This window comes from Setaria viridis, chromosome 1 (genome assembly GCF_005286985.2).
Source record: "Setaria viridis chromosome 1, Setaria_viridis_v4.0, whole genome shotgun sequence".
NCBI classification, from domain to species: Eukaryota; Viridiplantae; Streptophyta; class Magnoliopsida; order Poales; family Poaceae; genus Setaria; species Setaria viridis.
Genome location: NC_048263.2, coordinates 24,022,320 through 24,045,583, shown reverse-complemented (window position 1 = coordinate 24,045,583; position 23,264 = coordinate 24,022,320). Strand labels below are relative to the sequence as shown.

General features: G+C 42.7%; 2 protein-coding genes across 2 annotated transcripts; both read left to right on the top strand.

The window, feature by feature from the left end:
* The first annotated feature begins 11,128 nt into the window (after positions 1 to 11,128).
* On the top strand, positions 11,129 to 14,806 carry LOC117864752 (uncharacterized). The gene is made up of 2 exons (XM_034748855.2): positions 11,129 to 14,155; positions 14,240 to 14,806. Exons 1-2 carry the CDS (start codon positions 11,248 to 11,250, stop codon positions 14,635 to 14,637), a joined length of 3,306 nt encoding a protein of 1,101 aa, XP_034604746.1. The 5' UTR covers positions 11,129 to 11,247; the 3' UTR covers positions 14,638 to 14,806.
* A 640-nt stretch (positions 14,807 to 15,446) lies between these two features.
* LOC140222457 (uncharacterized) lies at positions 15,447 to 16,179 on the top strand. The gene has a single exon (XM_072293108.1). The coding sequence runs from the start codon at positions 15,753 to 15,755 to the stop codon at positions 15,960 to 15,962; it is 210 nt and encodes a 69-aa protein (XP_072149209.1). The 5' UTR covers positions 15,447 to 15,752; the 3' UTR covers positions 15,963 to 16,179.
* Positions 16,180 to 23,264: the final 7,085 nt, after the last annotated feature.

Genomic DNA, 23,264 nt, shown 5'->3' with positions numbered 1-23,264 from the left:
CATCGCAATGCCCACCCCCGCCTCCCGCGGTCCTCGCCGGCCACCTCCACCTCTAGCCATCTTCGGTTCCGTCACCCACCTCCGGCTCCCGGCCTTCCGCCACTGCGCCGCCATGCCTCCCACTGCCAGCCCGCCCCCACATCCTGCCGCGCCTCCTGCGGTCCTTGTCGGCCGCCTCCACTGAGCTCCACCCGCGGGCCCTCCTCACAAGGGCAAGTGGGGAAACGAGGAAGAGGAGGTGCGGGGAGCCAGTTTTTTTGGCTCCTCCTCTCTTTTCTAGCTCATATCACCGAAAATCGCGGGGCTTCTTCGGCAAAGCCGTTTTGATTTCATCCGTCTGGCAAGACTTCGGGAGAAGCCGCTCGAGGAGCCCCTCAAGAAGCCCTACCAAATGGGGCCTCAATAAGTAAGGTCAAGATTAAACCTATTTATTACAATATAAGAGGGGACATCCTCTATCCAAATAGTTAATTAGCACATAACAAAAAACCTTATTTGCTGCTAGCAAGAGCATGTGAAAGGTAATTGAATCTTCTCCAAAATACGTATTCAACTTCGTAGACTCTGTACTTATAAAAAATTATCTGGTATTTCTTTCAATAATATAAGAAATTTGTCACAAACTATTACACAATAATTCTCTAAATATCTATTCTAAGTTATAACTAAATCAATGGATGGCATTTGTATAGACAACATGAAATCACTCAGATTCCATATGTGAAAAATGATCTTGCAGGAGAGGTCCTAATAGCATTTAGGATATAGGATTGGCTACTACTCCCTCCGTCCCAAAATACTATTTGTTTTGGCTTTTTAGATACATAACTTTTGCTATGTATCTATGCATAGTATATATCTAGGTGCATTTTAAAAGTTATGCACCTAGAAAAGCCAAAACGAATAGTGATTTGGGATGGAGAGAGTATATATTAAGCAAATAAAACATATTCTAAAAATTTGCAAATACATATCTAAACATCGCATTGGTTAGGGATCAAGTAACCATGACATAATGATTTCCATATAAATTAAACCTAAAAAATGAACATGGAAAACATATGGTTCAAAAATCGTATTATCAAACATGGCACATACGTTAGGAAGCTTACACCAGCAGCCCAGTGTCAGCTGTAAGCAGAAAAGAAGCTCATCAGAATAAGATTTGATGAATTATATATCACCTAGTTTAGTGTTAGTATATATGGAAATAAAGTTGGTGGGTGATTGAAAATTTCAGCTGTGCATAAACAAAATAGGAAAAAGTCTAACTTACTCCCCGTTATAGTATAACCAAAGTCTGGATAACCCCCTAAAATATTTATTGGTTCAATTTACCCCCTAAACTATACCATTCGGTCCAATTTACCCCTTAACACAATTTATCTTTTTTGTTTCTCTATGCACAAGTGGAATCTTAAGTTCAAATTTTACAAGATGATAGCGGATATTATAAGACATATTAAAAAATATATCATGATTTTTTATCATTATTTCGATAGGGTAGGATATTTGATAATAAATTTATCCTTGAGGTGCAAATTATATAAAAAATAATGTTGTAAAATTCATACAGTATATTTTAATATAGATTATGATGTCCACTACCGCCCTGCAAAGTCTCAAATTAAAATTCAACTTGTGTATGGAGAAACAAAAATGACAAATTGTATTAGGGGTAAGTAGAACCAAATAGCATAGTTTAGGGGGTATTGAACAAAAACATAGTTTAGAGGCTACCTGGACTTTCGCTATACTTGAAGAGAGTAATTATTTGGACTTTTTCCAAAAAAAAATAGCAAAAAACATCTGGGACACACCATAATAGCAAGCAAGCAGTGAATCTTAATGCCCTCTTATATTCATCAAACACCATTTCTTGGGATGCTCATTTGCTACAAATAAGTTTATTAAATTACATTTCGAAATCATCATACAGGATCTGCTTTTGTGCAACAACAATAGATAATACTTCTTCAATCGTATCAACGATCAGCAAGAAATGTCAATTCATTTACTTCCATCCATTCCCAATTTCGAATCAAATACATTCTCCTGCCAATTCTTGCAACAGTAGATATATAAAATTATATTTCCATAATCTGATGTGGATGATACATAATAAATGCCTTACATCTCTCCAACGTTCTAAGGACCCTTTCACTCAACATCTCTGAGATAACTATAGTGTTTAGAAGTAAGTCAAGAAGAAATAGTTCCATAACTTGCAGAATGGTGCCTTTGCAGAGCATACCAGTTTATATCTAAAGGATAGACATGAAAAAGTGAGATCCATGATTCTTTGTGTAAAATTATGCACCCTAATATTCTTTCATTCGACAAAATGGGCTGATCTTGAAAATGCCAATGGCAGCACATGCCCAGTCAAAATTCTATGCCAAGTAAGAATGCAGAGCTGGATTTCACTGTAAACTAAGTGGCTACATGAAAAAAAAAATGGATGCACTACTGACATACAGGTTTGATTCAGATCAAACACAGTTTGCCATTGAACTCTACGTTTTCATTAACAAATTTTCAAAACCAGATATTTAACTGCCTGTTCCAACTTCCAATTGGGATGTTTGCTTTAACCATCACATGAGCACAGTACAGCTATTGATTAGGAGAGCGTTGACAATTAGTCTTGGTTACCTATATTTTCCGTGTTCCTCACACAAAATAGAAATTAAGTTAAAATTTCAGACCTGACAAACAGAAAAATAATGCACGTGGAGAAAACATGATGTGCTAATTACAATCAGAGCATATGGTTAATATTATGATCATAACACTTATTAATGTAATAGCTAATATTATTATCTTTCAGGAATTTTCACACATAATTTGATATAATTCCATATGCAAAAGCAGTTATCTTACCTAGCATATGTGCTTAGTGGTTTGACCACCACCTAGCCTTGACTTCAGTACAAGATCAATGGCACGTTGTATATACCATTGTCCATACTGAAATTTTACAATGCCATATACCTCATGAAGCCAAGGGTTATATGAGGTCTATACATTAAAAATCATTTGAAATATAAATAGAGGTCTTTTACGGTACACAATACTACCTTATACTGCTATTCGAAAAGGACTCGTATGTAAGGATCCGACAGTCGAGATTAATTATATACTACTAAAATCTTAAATTGTAGTAAAGGTAGTCTGCATGAGTAGTATAGGTAGTATAGGAGTATGTTTGAAAATATGTAAAATAGCATCCTTGAAACTTTCTTAATTATCCTATTCTTTATCTTGTTTCCTTCTCGCACGCGGGGGACCAGCGGCGATGGCGGCGGCAGCGGGCAGCTGCGACTGCGCGGTGCCGGCGAATTGCAATCAATAATCAATCTGCAAACTTGGATGCAGCCGGCGCCGTCGTAATCCATCCAGCGTACACCATGGAGGGGAGGAGCCATGCCGAGCAACCGCGTGCATGTCCACCTCCTCCATGACTCCTCTGGCCGGGGACGCGCCAGAGTATTTGGAAATCTTCGGGAGTTTGCCTGACAGGTTGACGAACTCTGCTGTCTCTGGTGAGTGGTGATGCAAGTCTGACAGACCCTACGGCGACGAGTGGCTAGGCGCCACCTCCTTCCCCTACGACGACGACGTCTGATTAACCTTGCTCTGTAAAATCTCAAGAACGCAGCGGTTAGTCACAAAGTTACTGTGCGCGCTATGCGGATCCATCAGTCTTTAGTAAGTTTTCCGTGTGTTTTTTGTCCAGTGGAATTATTGTGCGCCGTAAAAGAACTCTATAAATATTAGGATCTGATGGCATATGTCAGATAAAGACCGTGAACAGATCGATGGAGAACATGCAAACAGGTGAGCTGCAACAATTTGTACAGGGCAATTCGAGATTTAGGGATCCAAGATGTAAAGGGATCGAATGGACAACAGCGAAGGTCGCAGAACCAAAAATAAACTCACCAGAGAGCTCCTCACCCAAATCCATGGCAATTTGTAAGGGGATTCATGAAGACCTGCACTGCGAATATGGACGGAGCAGACTTATCTGAGATCTCCGCGTAGTGTACATTAGTTGCTAAATCTGAAAAAAAAAATAACAATTCAGTGAGCACCTTACCTTGGAGGCATTTCCTCGAGCAGCTGCCGGGCGTTGTCCATGACTCCATGTTGATACCTACTCTGGCTGTTGGGCGTTAGCGGGTACACTCTACAGTGTGGGAGGTCACACACGGGTGCAGGGGAGCTGTGCAGCGCTTGCGCCGCATGTCTTCTTCTTTGGGGCGTTTGGTTCTCTTTGCTTATTTTTAAGCAAGTGTCACATCAATGTTTAGATACTAATTGGAAGTATTAAACGTAGGCTATTTACAAAACCCATTACATAAGTGGAGGCTAAACAGCGAAACGAACCTATTAAGCTTAATTAATCCATCATTAGCAAATGTTTACTGTAGCAACACATTGTCAAATCATGGACTAATTAGGCTTAATAGATTCGTCTCGCCGTTTAGCCTCCACTTATGTAATCGGTTTTGTAAATAGTCTACGTTTAATACTCCTAATTAGTATCTAAACATTCAATGTGACGGGTGCTTATTTTAAAAGAACCAATCCAGGCCTTTATGTGCGTCTTTCGCGGTGCCGGCAAGGATACCATGGCTCCTCCGCGAGCGGTGAGCAGCGAGCGTCGGGGACAGGCGGAGGGAGGAGTAGAGGGAGGCGCAGGTGAAGAAGGTGGGGTTCCATGCAACATTGGCGTCGGGGAGCACAGCCTTGGAGGAAGCACTGAAGGTGACTCTGCAACTTGGTCTGCCTCCTTGTTGCAGCAGCCCGACACTACACGCCACCGGTGATGCGTGAGTCCAGCAACTCGTCCCCGACTTCCCGCCCCCGCAGTCATGAAGCAACCGGTGATGGGCGACTACCTTGGAACAACGCCAAGACACTGTGGCCGTTGCACGGCTTTCCCTCTCCGCCATGGTGGCTGCAAGCCCCTCCCAAGCGCGTCGGTGGAAAGTCGAGGGGAGAATGTTAGGGATGGTAGATATAGTTGGAGGGCGTCATGGACCGTGCTTCCTAAAGTGGCCCTGGTTATGGCCAATGGAAGAAACATACAAAAGGAGAAGAGAGCAATAGAAAAGACATTGATCAATTATCCAGAGATCAGAACTTACCCTCATCATCTCCACTGTATCTCTTCTTCCTCCTGAGTATAGTAGATTGATTGGCATTCTATTTCTTCAACCAAGGAACATGTATTGACAAAAATGTAATACGGTAGACAAGTATTAATCCTTTAATGAAGTAAAATGGTATTAAAAAGGTCATATGGTATTCAAAGTACACGTACAAGGTAGTGTAGATTGATTTTGTCAAACCAAAATGTGATGCGTGTGTGCGTGCGTGACTGATGTGGTCTTCTAGGTCTTTTCTTTGCATTCAAATGAGACTTAGATACAAAATTAAGGGACATATATATCAATCTTCATACATATATCTATTGGTGGCTCCTGAGACACATGCTTAGGTCTAGAACTGTGTCCAGAGGGGAAAACGATAGATTTTTCTTTGAAGGGTGGAAAATGATATGATGAGCCATGTTGTGAGTTGTGACCTAGTAACTGGAAAAGGACATCAAAAGCTAGAGAAAAGGATAAATACTATGAATTCTTACAAAAAATCAGAAATATTTGGCTATTAATTCAGTAGACTAAAATCATGATTGATAATAATAGTCAGTAGATCTATTATGTTTTATAAAAAGGTTACCAACTAATTTGATTTAAAAATAGTCCAAAGTAATCCCTAAATCTATATCTAAGTTTCCCACCTCTACAATTATGAAATTAATAACATAAATTAATCTCATACTCTATCTAAATTACCCACCTATGCCAGTAAATAATAATCTAAAGTAACCTCTTAAATTTACATGTAAATTACCCACATCTACCATTATTAAAAGTAACCTCAAGTAACCCCTAAATACGCATATAAATTTCCTACATCTATCATTGTAAAAAAAACTCAAAGTATACTAATATATGATTCTAAATTACTTATTTCTATTACTATTAATATAGAAAATCCTAACTTATTAGAGTATGCATGCATAATGTGTGTTACCATGTAGACCACGTATGCATGTATGCAAATACCGATTTTCATGTTAAACACATAGATCAAACTAAAGGTTCAATTAAACATATGCCAAACACATATGAAGGTGTGAATGCAAAATGAAAAAAATATAAATGCAAACGAACTGTATAGGGTAATTGCTAAGTAAAGTACATGAATAAAGATAGATAAATGTGATTGCTTGATTGGCAAATAGAATCAGGGTCTTCAAAAGATGAACGTAAATAGCAACACTTACGTAAGGTATCGACGAAGAAGTTAAGGAATAGATAGGAGTTGATGGAGCATTTTATTTGGATCTTAACATTTATGTCACGTAATTATGGCATGTCTAATCTCGTATACCATATGTTTTTTGGACATATGTATGTACACAAACAGTATACAAGGTATATATGTTTCTAATATTTCAGACAACGTTTTCCTATCCATAAGCATATTATTGAAGTTTGGGCGGTTCACTTCTATTAAACAAACGGTAGAATCAGAGCTGTACAACAAATGGGACATGCGTGAAGTGTTTTCCTTCTAATACTACATCTTGAATATTAAGTTGATTAATTCAATTATTCCACTACTCCAACTACTCCCACCATCCACAAATATAAGTGATTCCGTGTTTTTTATAGGACTGTTTGTCATATAGGAAAACACGCATATACCTCGCATTAAAGCTCAGTGGACATGTTCTGATTGGCACAAACCTCTAGAGTAAATGGCATGTTACACATGTAATTAGTGAGATTTGTTAGGGAATTAGTGTGCCGTATCCTTATATTTATGGACAGAATTTGAACCGACTGAATATATTAAATCTGTGGACATAGAAGTATTCACTTATATTTTAAAATTGGCAGCTTGTGCAGGTACACGGGTTTGTTATTATCAAAAATAATGTAAAGTAACCCCCTTAATATGCATAAAAATTTCCCACCCTTGTCATTACAAAGATCATTTAAAGTAATCCTTTAAATTTGCATCTAAATTGCTCACATTTGTCATTATTAGAAATAAACTAAAGTGACCCGTAAATCCATATCTATGAGCTGTGATTATAAAAAAAATCCAAAGTACACTAATATATGATTCTAAATTACCTATTTCCACCATTGTCAATATGAATACACTAGCTTAATTTATGCATGTATCCACGTAGACGATGTATATATGAATGCAAGAAGCGATGCGAATACCAATTTATATTTAAACACATAGCTCAAAATAAAAGTTTGATTAAACATGCCAAACACACATATGGATATGGGTTGCAAACTGAAAAAAAACTATTAATGTGGATGAAAAAGTGTACAGATTAATTGCTAACTAAAGTCTACCTTCTCAAAAAAATAAAGCCTATCACAATCGGATAAAGATAACTACCGTGTTAGAATATTTAATAAATGAGAGTGTGTGAGGTAATCAATTTTGACAATAAGTATATGCCCTATTTTTTGTGAATTTATGATACTTATATATCTCAAAATTATTAGCTCGGGCTGGAGCATGGGTTGTTGGACAATTTCAATAGATCCATATATGTTTTTAGTGTTGTTGATTGTCTCCTGTTGAGCAACCACTTGTTTAAATATATAGAATTGCAAATGTCTGGTATTTTTAAACTGTACTGTTGTAAAAATGATAATGTTACGAAATAATGAATTGATGTTAGTTGTGCTAAATTAAAACTACTTGACATGTTAATATTTCTTTCGATGGCAAGGACGAAGAGACTTTTTTGCATATCAAGAGGCTAATTTACCTTCGATTGGCAGCTAGTATACGTTACACATGTCTTATGCTGTAAGGACACAGAACCTTTATGTTGTGGGATTAAACTGGGAAAAGGAACCATTGGAAATATTTTTGTAATAATAGTCAGCCAATTGAAATCACATATTCCTAAACCTAAGCATCAAAAGAAGCATCATGGAAACTGTTTTGTGGCCCAATTGGTTGTATCCGTTCTGATTCGATGGAACGCAAACAAATGTAAAAGGGTTTGCTTCTTCATCCATATCTCTAAATAAAAAGTTGAAAGATGCAGCTAGGTCGCAAATGCCTCATGGATGTAATACTCCAGTCCTGCAAAATCCCCACCAAATCTCTCAGCGAGGCGAGGAGAGTTTATATCAACCAATGGCCAATGTCAAGTGTCAACAGAAGGTCCCTTCAAGAAAAATAAAGGTGGAACCTTTAATTTCATCAGCGAGGAGTGTTTGCTGAATGATTGCGCCAGCAAAAGGATCAACTATTCCGAGGGTGAAAGGGGTGGCGGTGCATATGGTTGCCGATGACAAAGGAGATGAGTCTTGAGCAAAACAAATGAAGTGGCTGCCATAGGAGGAGGTTGACTAGAACCTTGCCCAGTCGAATGAACCTGTCTATGCTGAGTTTTGTGTGAAGTGTCACAACCTGTCGCTGCTATCATCATCAAAGGAGTGGAACGATGACTCCATGGTGCTCCTTTATGCATGTGACCGCTATTGCTATGAGGATGAAGAGAAGTTCACGAAATTCCAGCCTTTGGGTCCACTGCAAGTACACCTCCAAAGGATTCGTGGAGGTTGACTATGAACATTTGTTTTGAAGCACATGAGCAGATGTTTGGAGATTGGGATCTCTATTCAAACAATATGGACGGCGATGATTGCAACTTCTAGAAAGGACAATTAGGAAATTTATCTAAAACAAATGTTGTGTGCTTTATACTTATATGCGATGATGCTTATGGCTTATCATTGCATCAAAGTTACTCTTATCTTATCTTGTAGCCCTTGTAAAAAAATTTAACGAATGAATGCAATTTCCTGGTTTAACAAAAACAAAAGGCTTTGCCCTGCAAATACCTCACCTCTTTAAGCTAGTGACATTGTGCTACTATTTGCAGTTTGCAGAAATTGGTGTGTGTTTTATCTATCAATTGTCATTCGCCTAATTTGGACTGTCATAGCTACCAAAATTCTTGTGAGCTATAATGTGCTATTTTGTTCATGGTTAGCAATTCTTTTGTTGTAGGATGTCTCCAAAATTCTCTCAAACTGCTTGGATTACACTACTGTGTGTTTGTATTATTGTTGGTGGTTAGCCCCTTTTTTTTGTTGTAGGAAGCCTCTTGTAGTTCAGAGGTTAAGTAACTACAAAAGTCCTTCGAAGAATTGGTTTGCTAGATTCAAATGGTTAAGACTGTGGGGATGATGATGTATCCAACCCTTAGCAGCCTCGAACGTAGAACGTGGCAACATTCCACGTTCCAGGAACTTCGTCCCGGAATGAGGAACAGGGATGACCGAGAACATCGTCCCAAAAGCTGGAGGAACGTGATCCGTTGCAGCTGGAACATGAACAGCAAGAGAAGATGGAAAGAATACTACGGCAACACTTGCAGTCCAACAAATCAAAGCTCCATGTCCAAGCCTCCAAAGACTCCTTATTCTAGTAATTTAGTAACCATATCTAGACTGCCATCTAGCTGGGATTTGATAATGAACGTGTGTTACTTCTTTTCGCTCTAGTGATATCGACTCAAATAATCTGGAACATGTTCGTTCCGGGAACATCGTTCCAATCATACTTGGTACGTGTTCCATCTCCCGTTGGAACATGCTAAAGAGTTGTACTCCATCCATACCATAGTTTCTTAAAATGGCGTTCCATGTCCCACGTTCCCGTTCCTCGTTGCCAACGTTCCGGGAACTCATAGTTGCAACTACAACTAAGCTTTTGTGCTGTTAAATGCAAAACTTTCAGATGATGAAGTTTGGACAATGGACGCCTGACAGGAGGATCTAGTGGCTTGTCATGGCATCAAAGTTCTTTCTGTCTTATCTTGCAGCCCTGCTACAACAATTTAATGAATGAATGCAATTTTCTGATTCAGCAAAAGGCTTTGCACTTATGAACAAATATTTCCCGTATGTAGGATATGAGATGGCGCTTCATTCCTAGTTCGCAGAAATTCAAAGAGTGTTTTGCTCATCAACACTGTCAGCCTTGAAATGCTGTCTGCCCAATTCAATGTTATGTGCTCTGTTGTTCGTGTTAAGAATTTTTTTCCTTATGTTGCATACTTGCATGAAGCTCTTACAGTTCAGAGGTCACGTGAAAATAAAATCTAATCTTTGACTAAACAGCTGCTACATTCATATGTTGTTAAGGACTTGTGAGTTATCCTGTTATCGGAACTTCTAATTGGAATTACAACTTAGATTTTGTGCTGTTCAATGAAAAAAATTTCGGAGGAAGGCGTTTAGACTTTAGACAATTGAAGACTGACTGCATTTAAATTGTGAAGGTTCTTTTATTTTAGACAAGTCGTGAAGATAAGGTAGCAATCTAGGTGATTGATTCTTGGTTTGTGTGGAACTATAAGTGAATACTCATATTCCCCTGATAGTTTAAGCTTTTGAGTTGAACCGATCGGTGCATGCAACTTATTATGGTATCAGGGTCAGAAGTCTCGAGTTTAAAATTATTGAAAGCCACTCCAATTTCCACATATGCAGCTAGCAGAGTCTGCAAGTGAGGGGGTGTTAAGGTATTAAATGAATTGTCCGTCTTTCCCCATCAACTTAAACTTTTAGGTTGAACTAATTTGTACATGCAACACAATAGTTTACGTAAGCTTTGTAGACCAATGAAGCACAAACAACGAAGCAATGCTCAATAATGTGTGCTAGTTCATCTGATGTTAAACTGAGTGTTAGCGAGACAAGGTAACTGATTTACAAGGCACCAAACATCATAAGTGCAAGTGCGAGGTTACTAAAAATTTAGTCAACAGTATTATTTTGCACATCTAGTTACTAATAAAAAAACAATATAGAGGATCAGAATTAAGAACTACCTCTACACTGTGAAAATGGCTAAAATTGAGCCCAGTTGATCTGGTCAGTGCAGTGTGCAGGTGCCGACCCTGCTGCATATATAAATACATCTGTGATATCAATGTTGAAGTTTCCAAGGGACAGATAATGTATCCTAGCGCCAGTCCATCTCAACGTTGACGAGTAATGCAACAAGCACCGTCTTCACCGGTCGACAGCTCAAATGAGACGAGGCATATGAAGGACCCAAGGCGCAGTTGCAGTTGCAGTTGAAGGCTTGCAGCCCAAAGCATACGTCGCCATGCCCTTCAAACACATGCTCGCCGCTCTGCTAGCGGTGGCACTACTCGCAGCGTCTGCCTCCCCCGCGCTTGCCGCCTCTCCTAGCAACGGCACCGACCACGCGGCGCTCCTTGCCTTCAAGGCCGAGCTCTCCGACCAGCTCAGCGTGCTCCGCAAGAACTGGACGGGCAGCGCCTCCGTGTGCGGCTGGCTCGGCGTGTCGTGCAGCCGGCGCCACCCGGGGCGCGTCACGGCCCTGGTGCTGCCCGACGTGCCGCTTCAAGGGGAGATTGCTCCAAGCATCGGTAACCTCTCCTTCCTCACCGTCCTCAACCTCACCAACGCTAGCCTCACCGGCCTGATCCCGCCAGCCCTCGGCCGCCTACGTCGTCTCCGGTATCTCAATCTCCACCAGAACAGCTTGTCAGGTTCCATTCCTGCTACCATAGGGAATCTCACGAGCCTCCGGCTTCTTGATCTGCACCACAATGAGCTATCAGGTGAGATCCCTCCGGAGTTGCAAAATTTGCATGATCTGAGGTACATCCGCCTTGATGACAATTACTTGAGCGGGCCGATAGCTTATAGCATGTTTAACAACACACCTTATCTAAGCATGATCAACCTGGGAGACAATAGCCTCTCGGGTCCGATGCCAGCGAGTGTTGGGTCTCTGTCTGGGCTCAAAAATCTTTTCTTGCATGCTAACCGATTGTCTGGTCTAGTGCCGCCCGCCATCTTTAACAAATCTACGCTTCAAGACCTGGTCCTAGCAAATAACAATGAACTCAAAGGCAGTATCCCTGACAATGACACCTTCAATCTACCAATGTTGCAAATATTTTCAATCTCCGGGAATAAGTTTAGTGGAAAGATCCCGTCAGGCCTCTCCACGTGTAGATTTCTTCAAAAACTTTCTATGTACATCAATTTCTTTGATGACTTCATCCCAGCATGGCTACCAACATTGTCACAGCTTGATTTTGTTTCATTGGGGGGCAACGAACTTGTAGGGTCAATCCCCACCGGAATGAGCAATCTTACTCGCCTGAATCAACTGATAGTTCTCCAGTCCAACCTAAGTGGAGGGATCCCAGCAGAGTTAGGACAACTAAGACAACTCTCATGGTTAAATCTTGCAGAAAACCGACTAACCGGCTCTATTCCTGCTTCACTTGGCAACTTGTCCATGATCGATACATTGGATTTATCTCACAACCAATTGGATGGCACCATACCTGAAACATTTGGTCATCTCAGATTTCTTCGATTTTTTAATGTTGAAGGAAATAACCTTGGAGGAGGGCTTCATTTCTTGGGTGCTCTTTCTAAATGCATGAACCTTCAAGTACTAGACATAGCAATGAACTCTTTCATGGGTAGCATCCCCGATGGCGTGGGGAATTTTTCAAACAAATTACAGAAATTGTATGCGCATGACAATCAAATCTCTGGTAGCCTGCCAGCTATGATGGCAAATATAAGTGGTCTCATCTCAATATTTCTCTCTGGTAACCAACTAAGCCAAACGATTCCCTGGGAAATCATGCTAATGGAGAATCTCCAGAGCCTAAACCTCCAAAACAATCTCATGGTAGGGGTGATCCCGACTGAAGTTGGCATGCTAAGGAGTCTGGTTGAATTGCATTTGGACACTAACAAATTCATTGGACCAATACCTGACGGAATAGGTAATCTCAGCAATCTACAGAGATTGACCCTATCTCAAAACAACCTATCTTCTTCCATACCAAATAGCTTGTGGCACCTTGAAAATCTAATCCACCTTAACTTGTCTCGTAACTCTCTAAGTGGTATGCTACCAATTGGCATCGGCAGCGTGAAAGTAATAGATCAGGTAGATCTGTCAACAAATCATCTATCAGGGGCCATTCCTACATCTCTAGGTCAACTCCAAATGCTAACCTACCTCAACCTTTCACATAATATGTTTCAAGATTCGATACCAGACTCACTTAGCAAGTTAGCTAGCCTAGTGACACTAGATTTGTCTGACAACTCTCTTTCTGGAACAATACCGAATTCCTTGGCCAGACTCACGTACCTTAGGGACTTGAACTTTTCATTTAACAAGCTCGAAGGTCAGATACCAACAGGTGGTATTTTCTCAAATATTACTCTTGACTCTTTGATGGGGAATGTAGCTCTTTGTGGTCTACCGCATCTAGGATTCTCACCATGTGCAAGATACTCTCGCTCGACGAAATTCCATATCCTGAAATATGTTCTTCCTAGTATCATGGCATTTGTTATTGCCACCATTTTCTTGTCACTAATCTTCAAAGCAAAATTTAAGACACCAAAGGAGGGATCTACTCAGCCCCCTATGATGGCTGATGCTGTCAACATCATGTTTGTATCATACCATGAGATCATTCGTGCTACTAGAAATTTCAGTGGGGAGAACCTTATCGGTGTTGGGGGCTTTGGGAAAGTTTTCAAGGGCCAACTGAGTGATGGATTAATGGTTGCAATTAAAGTCCTTAACCTGGAATCTGAGCGGGCCTCTAAGAGCTTCGACGTTGAGTGCCAAGCATTGCGCATGGCTAGACACCGCAACTTGGTGAGGATAATTAGCACTTATTCCAATCCTGATTTCAAAGCATTGGTTCTTCAATACATGTGCAATGGGAGCCTAGAAACACTTTTGCACTCAGGAGGCAGGCCAAACTTGGGGTTTCTAAAGAGGCTAGACATAATTTTGGACGTGGCAATGGCACTGGAATACCTACATCACCATCACTCTGATGTGATCTTGCATTGCGACTTGAAACCGAGCAATGTCCTGCTTGATGAGGAGTTCATCGGGCATCTCGCAGATTTTGGTATTGCAAAAATGTTGCTAGGGGATGAAACCTCCGTTATATCTGCGAGCATGCCAGGGACAATCGGCTACATGGCTCCAGGTACTTGCCTATGTCTGTTTGTTACCGTTACACATATATAATTCATGTCATTGGTGTGAAGTATTTGGCTAATATTGTGTTCAGAGTATGGGTCAATAGGAAAAGCATCACGAAAGAGCGACGTATTCAGCTACGGGATCATGTTGCTCGAGGTCTTCACCGGGAAGAGGCCTACAGACCCCAAGTTCGTTGGAGAGCGAAGCCTGAGGCAGTGGGTTCTGGATGCATTTCCAACTCGGATTGCTGAGGTTATCGACCCTGTCCTGCTGCAAGAGGAGAAAGCATATGGTTTCGGTGCCATGGGTACATGCTCCAATGCTGGCTCCACCTCTACTAACACGCTGGACAGATGCATGGTGTCAATGGTGGAGCTGGGCTTGCTGTGCTCCAGTGAGTCGCCTGACATCAGGATTCCGATGAACGAGGTGGTCAACAAGCTGAAAAAGATCAGGACAGGTTACAATTCCCTGTCTGATGAGTAATGAACACGTTACTACATCTACTGATCGATGACCCTTGCTCTGTCTGTTCCCCTTCAGTAATCGCCGTTTCCTCATCTTGGTACCAGTTGTTTTTCTTGGCTGTTGTTGTAACCATACGGTATATAGCTACACGAATTTACGTAGCACAGTATGAAGTTTCATTTTATTATTTTATTTGAGTTCAGTTTATGCACTATAGAAGAATGCTTATGGTATGGAGAGCACGGTCACCTGGCTTTGTGCATTTGCTTCTGCAACCGAGATTGTGAATGCAATCCTACTGTCCCCTGCTCTGGCGACGATGCTCTGATGAGGCATCGTAATGACTAAGGTTAGGATATGAGGTTCAGTTTTAGGCTGCATAGCGAGAGCAGAGCTCCACAGGAACTGGCAAATGCTATGCTGTCTGCTGCAACCGAGATTTGGCGGAGATTCTCAGATGAGGCATCGTAGAATCGTAATGGCTAGGATTAAGATTTGACGTTTGGATTTGGGCGATACATCATATAAATATGTAATGATCGTTGGAATGTTGGATCGCATCGTGCAGGTAAAAAAAATATAAGGCAGACTCCCAACCCGGTTTTCTTTTCCAGGCCGTCACTGTAACCTGGCTGCGGAGCGAGAGCAGAGCAAGGCAGGAACGGGCAGGTGCTCTGCTCCCTCCAACGGCTCCTCCTGCAGCAGCGCTCGAGGCTCGAGCACGAGCGGCGCCCGGCGCGCACGTGATTCCGCCGCCCGCAACGTTAGGCTCAGGAAACGAGTCGGGCTCTTGACAGGTTGGCCAGGGCGACCGTTGTCCTCTTCCCAATTCCATCCTCGGTACATGCCGGCTGGTGGCTTCACCGTCCGTCGGTGGGCGGTGGAGCCGACCTGATCTGAGATTTCTCTCTCGCCGCGGCGGCATCGAATCGTGCCAACACTGCAAATCGTGTGCGTGACGCTCCTTCCCCGCACGGCCGCTTTCCCCTTCTTCTTCTCCCCGAAGCTCCACACCAGACACTCCACTCTCCTCCACCAGCAGTCACGCACAAAACTCAGGCCCCGCTCCCCGACCTCCCTCTCCCCTCTCGGTGCTAGCTGTTGCTCGGATCGGATCGGCAGGGGGCGGATCGATGGCGGACTGGGGCCCCGTGGTGGTGGGCGTGGTGCTGTTCGTGCTGCTGTCGCCGGGCCTGCTGTGCGAGCTCCCGGGCACCCACCGCCACGTCGACTTCGGCGGCTTCCACACCAACGGCAAGGCCATCTTCGTCCACACCCTCATCTTCTTCGCGGCCTTCACCATCCTCACGCTCGCGCTCCACGTCCACATCTACACCGGATAGGTCTGTCGATCTGTCGAGTCGGATCGGATCGGAGAAGCATGCCGTCGCTGTTGTTCGTCCCCCTCCTTCAACAAGTGCGTGGTGTACTGGTTGTACTGCTAGCTGCTGCTGCGTGCTCGATCGTTTATGGACAAGGTCATCTGTAATCCGATTCTGTAGTAGTCTATCCGCAGGAACAAGTGCTTGCTCTTTAATCCATTGAAGAAGCAGTTCTCTACTTGTTGTGGTGTTGCCTGTCATCTGTTCATTCCGATCCGTCTGTATTCTCGTCATGCTTCTCGATGGGATGATCCAAGCTGTAGCTGTTGAATGTCGAATCCGCGATGTTCTATTGCGTGCGCTGTGCTCGTCTTGTGCGGGGGATGCTCAATCGGTTGCTCGCCGTGAGCTCTGAATTTCCGACGGAATCTCAGATCCCCAGCTCCACTTGGGCAGAGTCAAAATCAACCTGCGCATTCTCGTCTCACGGTTCGTAGTCGCTTCCGGAATGGTCTCGTGACGATGGCGATTACTTACGAACCATTCCGATCTCGAGCAAAGGATACGACGGGGATGGATGGATGGATGGATGGATGGACTCGTGAGCGAAGCGTGCGGAATGGGATGGTCGGTCTTGGTTTCTGAATTCTGATGTGCGTCCCGGTTCAGCAGAAAGGCAACTCTGCTCCGTGTCACGTTTTGCTCCTTCCCCCTCATCAGCTGACCGTGGCAATGGCGATCTGCGTCAGCTGACTGCGGCTGGCTGGCCGGTCGCCACCACGTTGGGCAACGCTGCATACTATCTGACACCAGCGAGATGAGCGTGGCAGCAGAGCGAGATTCAGGAGGCCTAGTCTGTCTATACAATGCAAGTATATTCCGGAGACCTCATTTCACAGGTGAGAATATTTCATAGTTGCTGGACGCCAGCCACATGTATCTTTGTAGTTCGTACCAAGCAACCCAAAGCCGAAAGGGAGGGCATGTAACTTGATGGTTGTGCAAGCTTCACGATTCCCGGGCTTCTCCTCCTTCACAAGCACACAAAGGAATCTGTGAGACGTCGTAGTCTACCGAAGCACACTGCGCGTCTACTGGATCACTGGTTTTCTTCAGGCCGTACTGCAGTACTCGGCGATATTTTTTTTTTTAGTCCCGATCCGATAGCCAGGTAAGGTAACAGGATGAGCTCTTCGTTTCGACGACTGCTGCGACGACGACCGCGGAGAGGCATCGCATGATCTTGAGAGAAGAGTGCCGCGCGCACCCGAGAAAATCCATCCTTTTTTAGAAACATACTTGCTGTTTCCTTTCATAAAAAAGTTTCCACTTTGAAAAAGCACCTAGGTGTATTTTGGATGCCTCTGTACGCGCGACGTGCAATCCAGCAACGGCCGGTACGGCTTTACCAATGAGAAATCATGCACTAGGATTGCATGAACCCGATTTGTTGAGAGATGCTAATATTCCATTTCCACCAACGGAAGGCGCACTCCTGCAAGGTGGTAGATCAGTGTCGATTGATTGTGCAGACAGGAGATAGCCCCTCCTCGGTCGTTCGTTTACTCCTTTTGCCCTCGTACCTTTTCTTTCAACTCGTTGCTGAAACAAGGCATCATTCTCTCCGTGGCAGCCGAAGCTTCTTTCCTTGGCCAGCGGCGCGTAGATCTGATCATCATGCCGAGGCCGTTACCTTTCCGCCGGCACGAAAGCTGGTAGAAAGCTTTCCTTTGCTATAGGCCACGTCGGCGACCGGACACCTTTTTCCTGGAGGCGAGACGTGAGGCGACACACACACCGCAACCATGCCACCTACTCCCCGCTCACACTAGGCAACACGCAGCAGAACACAAGCGAACGCCACTCCATGATCGGCGCGAGAGAGGATAGGAAACGTACAAGCCGAACCGCGCCGCACGGGGATCGGCACGTTGACGGCTCTGCGCATGCGCGTGGGCACAGGGTGAGCGAGCCAGCGCCTGACAATACGGCGTCACCGCGTCAGCATACCCGAAGTTGTACGTGCACGTATGTCTGTACGTAACTTTTGAGGTGGACGCATGCCGTCGAGGCGTCGACGATGGCCGACGTGCTAAGTGCTATACTCTCTCCAACCTAAGCTAATTAAGCTAAGCGTAGGACGGTAGGAGTATTTTTCAGTTCCACCATTATGTCACCTCCTACTCCTGCACTGCACGTTATTTGCGTCCACGACCGTTTTGACTTTTTTTTGGCTGCTGAAGTGACATGAACTTTAGGATGGCATTGACATGTTCTCGCTGTATACTGTGAGACTCTGTTACTACTAGCACTGAGGTAATAATGGAGCGGAATAATCAAATTAGCAAACTAACCTATCACAAGTATTTCACCAAACATCTTGTGAGCATGAATAAAACAGCAATTATGCTTCAAACTTTCAAACCACAAGCTGTCCAATGATTCAATAACAAAATACTTGCAGCAGTTAGCTCACTAGAATATCAATCCCCATCATCTCGTATCAACATATCAAAGAACACACATAAGCCTCTCATACCAACTCATCCATACAAGCAACCACTTCACATATGGATCAATAGCAAGTAAGATGGTGACTTAATCAACAAATATGGCAAGGGAAATACCAAATCAAGAGTAGACACCAAGATTTACATGAAAACCCCTTGCGGGGAAAAATCACGGGCGGCGGCGAGCAATCCACTATATGAAGAAGCAATACAGGAGGTGGGAGCCAACAATGATGGGGAGGCTCCAAATCCCCCACGGATTTCACTTTCTCTTGGATGGATTTGGTGGATCTAAACCTCTCCTCTCCTCTCCCTAACCCTAGCTCTCTCCCAAGAACAAGAACTTCACTCTCTGTCTATTCCTGAGTTGGGAAGAGCCATATAATGCCTGCTTTTAAGTCTCCCTATGTTCATAATGTCCTCTGAGATCCTTAAAGGAGTCCTGAAAAGACTGGATTTTTATCGATCCAAATTCTTTTGGCAAGGTAACAATAATAAATAAAAATACCGCCTAGCCAAATGGGACATATTGTGCCGTCCGAAAGATCAAGGGGTTTGGGAATAACAAACCTCTTGATTATAAATAAATGTCTACTCAGTAAATAGTTATTTAAATTGCTGAATGAAAATGTCATGTGGCAAACTTTACCTAGAAATAAACATATGAGTTCAAAGTGCCTATCTCAGGCTACAACCAAACCCGGAGACTCGTATTTCTAGAAAGGTTTGTTAAAAGTTAGGGAAGATTTTCTAGGCTGTGAGACTTTCAAGATAAAAGATGGGTCATAAACCAGATTTTGGGAGGACACTTGGATTGGCTCTACATCACTCAAAGAGCAATTTCCTAACTTATATAATATAGTCTATTATCCTCACACTATAGTGGCAAATGTTATGAATCAAATGTCATGGAATATCTCTTTTAGAAGAGTTCTAATTGTGGATAAACTGACTATCTGGCATAACCTTGTAGCTAAAATAGCTTCTTACTAGTTTTCTGAAGAGAGGGACAATTTTACCTGGGACTTACATAGCCAAGGTGATTTTACTATAAGGTCTATGTATCAATATCTCATAAACCAGGATGCTTCTCCGACCAATAAATTTATATAGAAGCTAAAGATCCCTCTAAAAATTAAAATTTCCTTTGATACCTCCAACGAGGTGTTATTTTAACAAAGGATAACTTAGCTAAGAGAAACTAGTCTGGAAGTCAAAAGTGTTGCTTTTGTGATTGTAATGAAACAATTAAGTATCTCTTTTCTTATTGTCAACATGCCAAGACAATTTGGAGAGTTGTTAATATAACTACTAGGTTAACCCCGCCAAAATCAATAGCGCATATGCTTGGAAATTGGTTAACAGGCATAAGAATGAATTATAGAAGTTTAATTTTTGTTGGAGTTGCAGCTCTCATGTGGGCAATTTGGTGTACATGAAAAGATGTGGTTTTTGAGAAAAACCATTCACCTCTTTTATGCAGGCTGTTTTCAGGGAAGCATATTGGCTGCGATTTTAGTCTTTGTTACAGTGGCGAGAGGAAACAAGGGAGACCATCTGTCTAGCAAGTAAGGCGTTGGAAGTCATCGCCTTGGATATCTTTGCTAAAAATGGATGGAGAAGCAATAATAGACTTTGCTTTTGATTTCTTCCTGTCATGCGTACTTTTTTTTCTATTATATGTGATCAGCTTGTGAGCTGAAAAGTGTGTAAAAATATGGCTGTGTGTGATTGCAGAGGCCGGAGACAATTCCTTTTTCTAAAAAAATATAATGGCAGCTTTTCAGATTTACCCTCGGAGCTCCAAAATATTACAAACAGCCCCAATTTCAGTATACACCATGTACAACTTTTGTTTTGCATAACAAATGAGCTAATGGGTTTCCAAATTTGGTGAATCAGAGCTGCACATAACAAGCACGCAATCGAGTTTCGAAAGGAGTACTGTATGCGACTTGGCGATGGTGCAAAGGCATTTCCTCCATACGCAGAGAAAGGACCAGTTTGTCGCAATCTGTCTTTGCTGTCGATCGATCTCTTCAGTTCAGACCTAGCCCTCGAGCTCATACTACTACTGTATTGTTTGTAGGCTGCTGTCCTGCTCTTTCCTTACAAGCAATCCTATTTAGGGGATGAACGGCATCGTGCGGAACGAGATCCTCTAACGTTTCGTTCTCATTGGCAGAGGGATGTTCGGCAGCTCTGGAATGTTGATTGAGCATCCGATAGCAAGAAGCATCAATAGAAGAAATAGAATGGACCCCTTGGCCAGGAGCACAATGCAGCCCAGTCCGAACGCAAGTGGAGGAGGAAAAACAGCGTGAGACTGACAGAAAAGGGTGTGAGGCTGACGAGAATGGGCACGGGAAGGAGAGAAGCGGCTGCCGAATGGAAGAGCTGTTGTGCTCTTCAATCTTGTACGAAAGTATTAATCCGCCTTCTCCTGCTATCTCTTCAACATGAAAGGATCACTGATACTGATAGAAGTTCCATCATCAAATTGCTTGAACTTGATCAAACTTTCTCTTTTCTCATGAAAGAAGCAGCTGGTTGAATATGTATTACATAGCATTGATATGGAACAAGAGGCTAACAAAGAGCATCATGTTTTCAATATGTAAGTAATACAACCCCACTTTGTTATTTTTTATGTGACATCAAATTGGTTTTAGTTGTTCCAAATTCCAATATCAAGTATTGCTACTCCTTGCTTGTTCTCTGGAATTGCAGCCCCTACTCATATTATTTTTTCCATTGCAGAGCTATGTTGCCTAGCTTTTGTACTTCATGTTGGCATGGAATTTATAAATTCGGATGGGGCTTGGGCATTTTGGCTTAGTTATAGTGGACAGAAAGGCTTTGAGGCCAGAAAACAGTACACAAACAAAAGACAATCCGATGGGAAGATTACATCATGCTTTTAAAGTTCTTGATTTGATGAGTATTAAGTTATTGCCACCACAATATGTGTTAAAACGATGGACACGAGAAGCACAGAGTGGAACTATACAAGACAAGCAAGGAAGAAATATAATCGAAAATCCAAATAGGGATGCTTTGCTTCGCTGCAGATATATGTCTAACAAATTTCTCAATTTGGCATACCAAGCAACTAACTTTCCTCAATGCACCAAGTTAGTGGACAGCACACTTGACATCCTTTGTAAGCAAATTGAAGAGATGATCATTGCATTTCCAAGCACTTCTGTGAGTCCATTTGTAGTTCCCACAAATGCTACTCCACCAAATGATATGTTGAGTAATGCACGCCTAAAGAAAAAGGAGGTCCAAACAAAAACTTCAAAGCGAAGAAAAACTTGGCTTGATAAGAAGCACAAGTTTAGAAAAAATAGAGAAAACAAAGCTTCATCATAGTTTGGGAAAGAGGCAAATAATGATGCAGCTCATGCATAGGTGCGAAATATTTTAGTGGTATCATATGCATAATTTTGTTTGTAGTGTTACCATTCTGTCCATTATTTCTCAAAACCTTCCAATTTTAATACAGGAGGGTGGGGAAGAGGCATGAAGAGGTGAAGCACTAGCACAAGCACAAGCCCAAGCACTAGTTGCATATGGTACTGATTATAAAGATTACAGGGGTGAACTTAGCTTTACGCAAATGCTAATGGTAATATTGCTCATCACATTCTCAATTTGCCATCCTAAATTACAAAACATATGTGTGCTACTATCTGAAGTCGTCTTCCCAGTTTGCTGCCTTTTGCCCAATTGCTGAAGCGTCCCCACATAAGTAGAGACTAAATGTGGTCCAATTATCAGTCCCAGGAGGCTGATAACACATTTATTCAACAGATAGTTCAGAAACCGTACAACTCCCGAAGGAGCGGGCGGGCAAGCCACACCCAAAGCAAGGCTAAAGCGATAACAATACAAATCCAAGTTGCAGTCCAGTCGGACTCCGGGCTGCAATTGGAACTATGCGTCAGCGGAAGCATCCTGCAAAAGGGCCAACACCGCAGGCAGCGTTGGGTGCAGACGCAACCTCCTAGTCGAAGTCCTCGGCGACGAAGTCCGGATCCTCCTCTGAAGCAACAACACAGGGGTGAGTACAAAAGTACTCAACAAGTCCAACCCCATCCACGGAGGGGGATACAACAAGAATATGCATAGGATTCAACAAGAATATGGTTAAGGTTTATTTGCAATAAAGCTAGATTTTTGACACATGCAGGGTTTTATTTCAAAGAGTTTTCACAAAGCAGTTTCTTTACTAACTGAAACATTAAGTGGGGTTGATCCTACACAAAGGATCCAAGTTTTATCGCTACCGGACTCCCCGTCCGCCGTAGCGCACGGCACAGCTGCCGGACACTTCCAAAATCCAACACACACCATGAAAACCAACCATCTCTAAAAGCTTGTTGTGTGACCGAGCCATAACTCGTCCAATGCCGTGGACACGACTACCCGGATAGGTTTTAACTCTGCAGAGGTTGTACACTTTTCCCACAAGTAGGGTACCGCATCACGATCACCTTAGTGATGGTGCGGATCCTAACAAAGCCATTACCCACCTTAGCCAACACTGACTAGTCAACACGGAAGCACCCAAGGGGTTAGCAACCCATCCACGAGGCCGAAACGGTGACCTAAGTCACCAAGAGCTTAGTCCTTTTCCAAGAGCTCCCGTTGCTCACCAGCACACCTGAAGCCTAGCAGTTTAGCTAGTGGGGTTTATGCTAAGCCGTTGCCCATACAACGGTCGAGTGGTTGCACGATGATGGAATTAGGCAAGATGACACATCAACTCGGTCCTTAGCCATGACAAGATGGATATCTCCCAACTCTG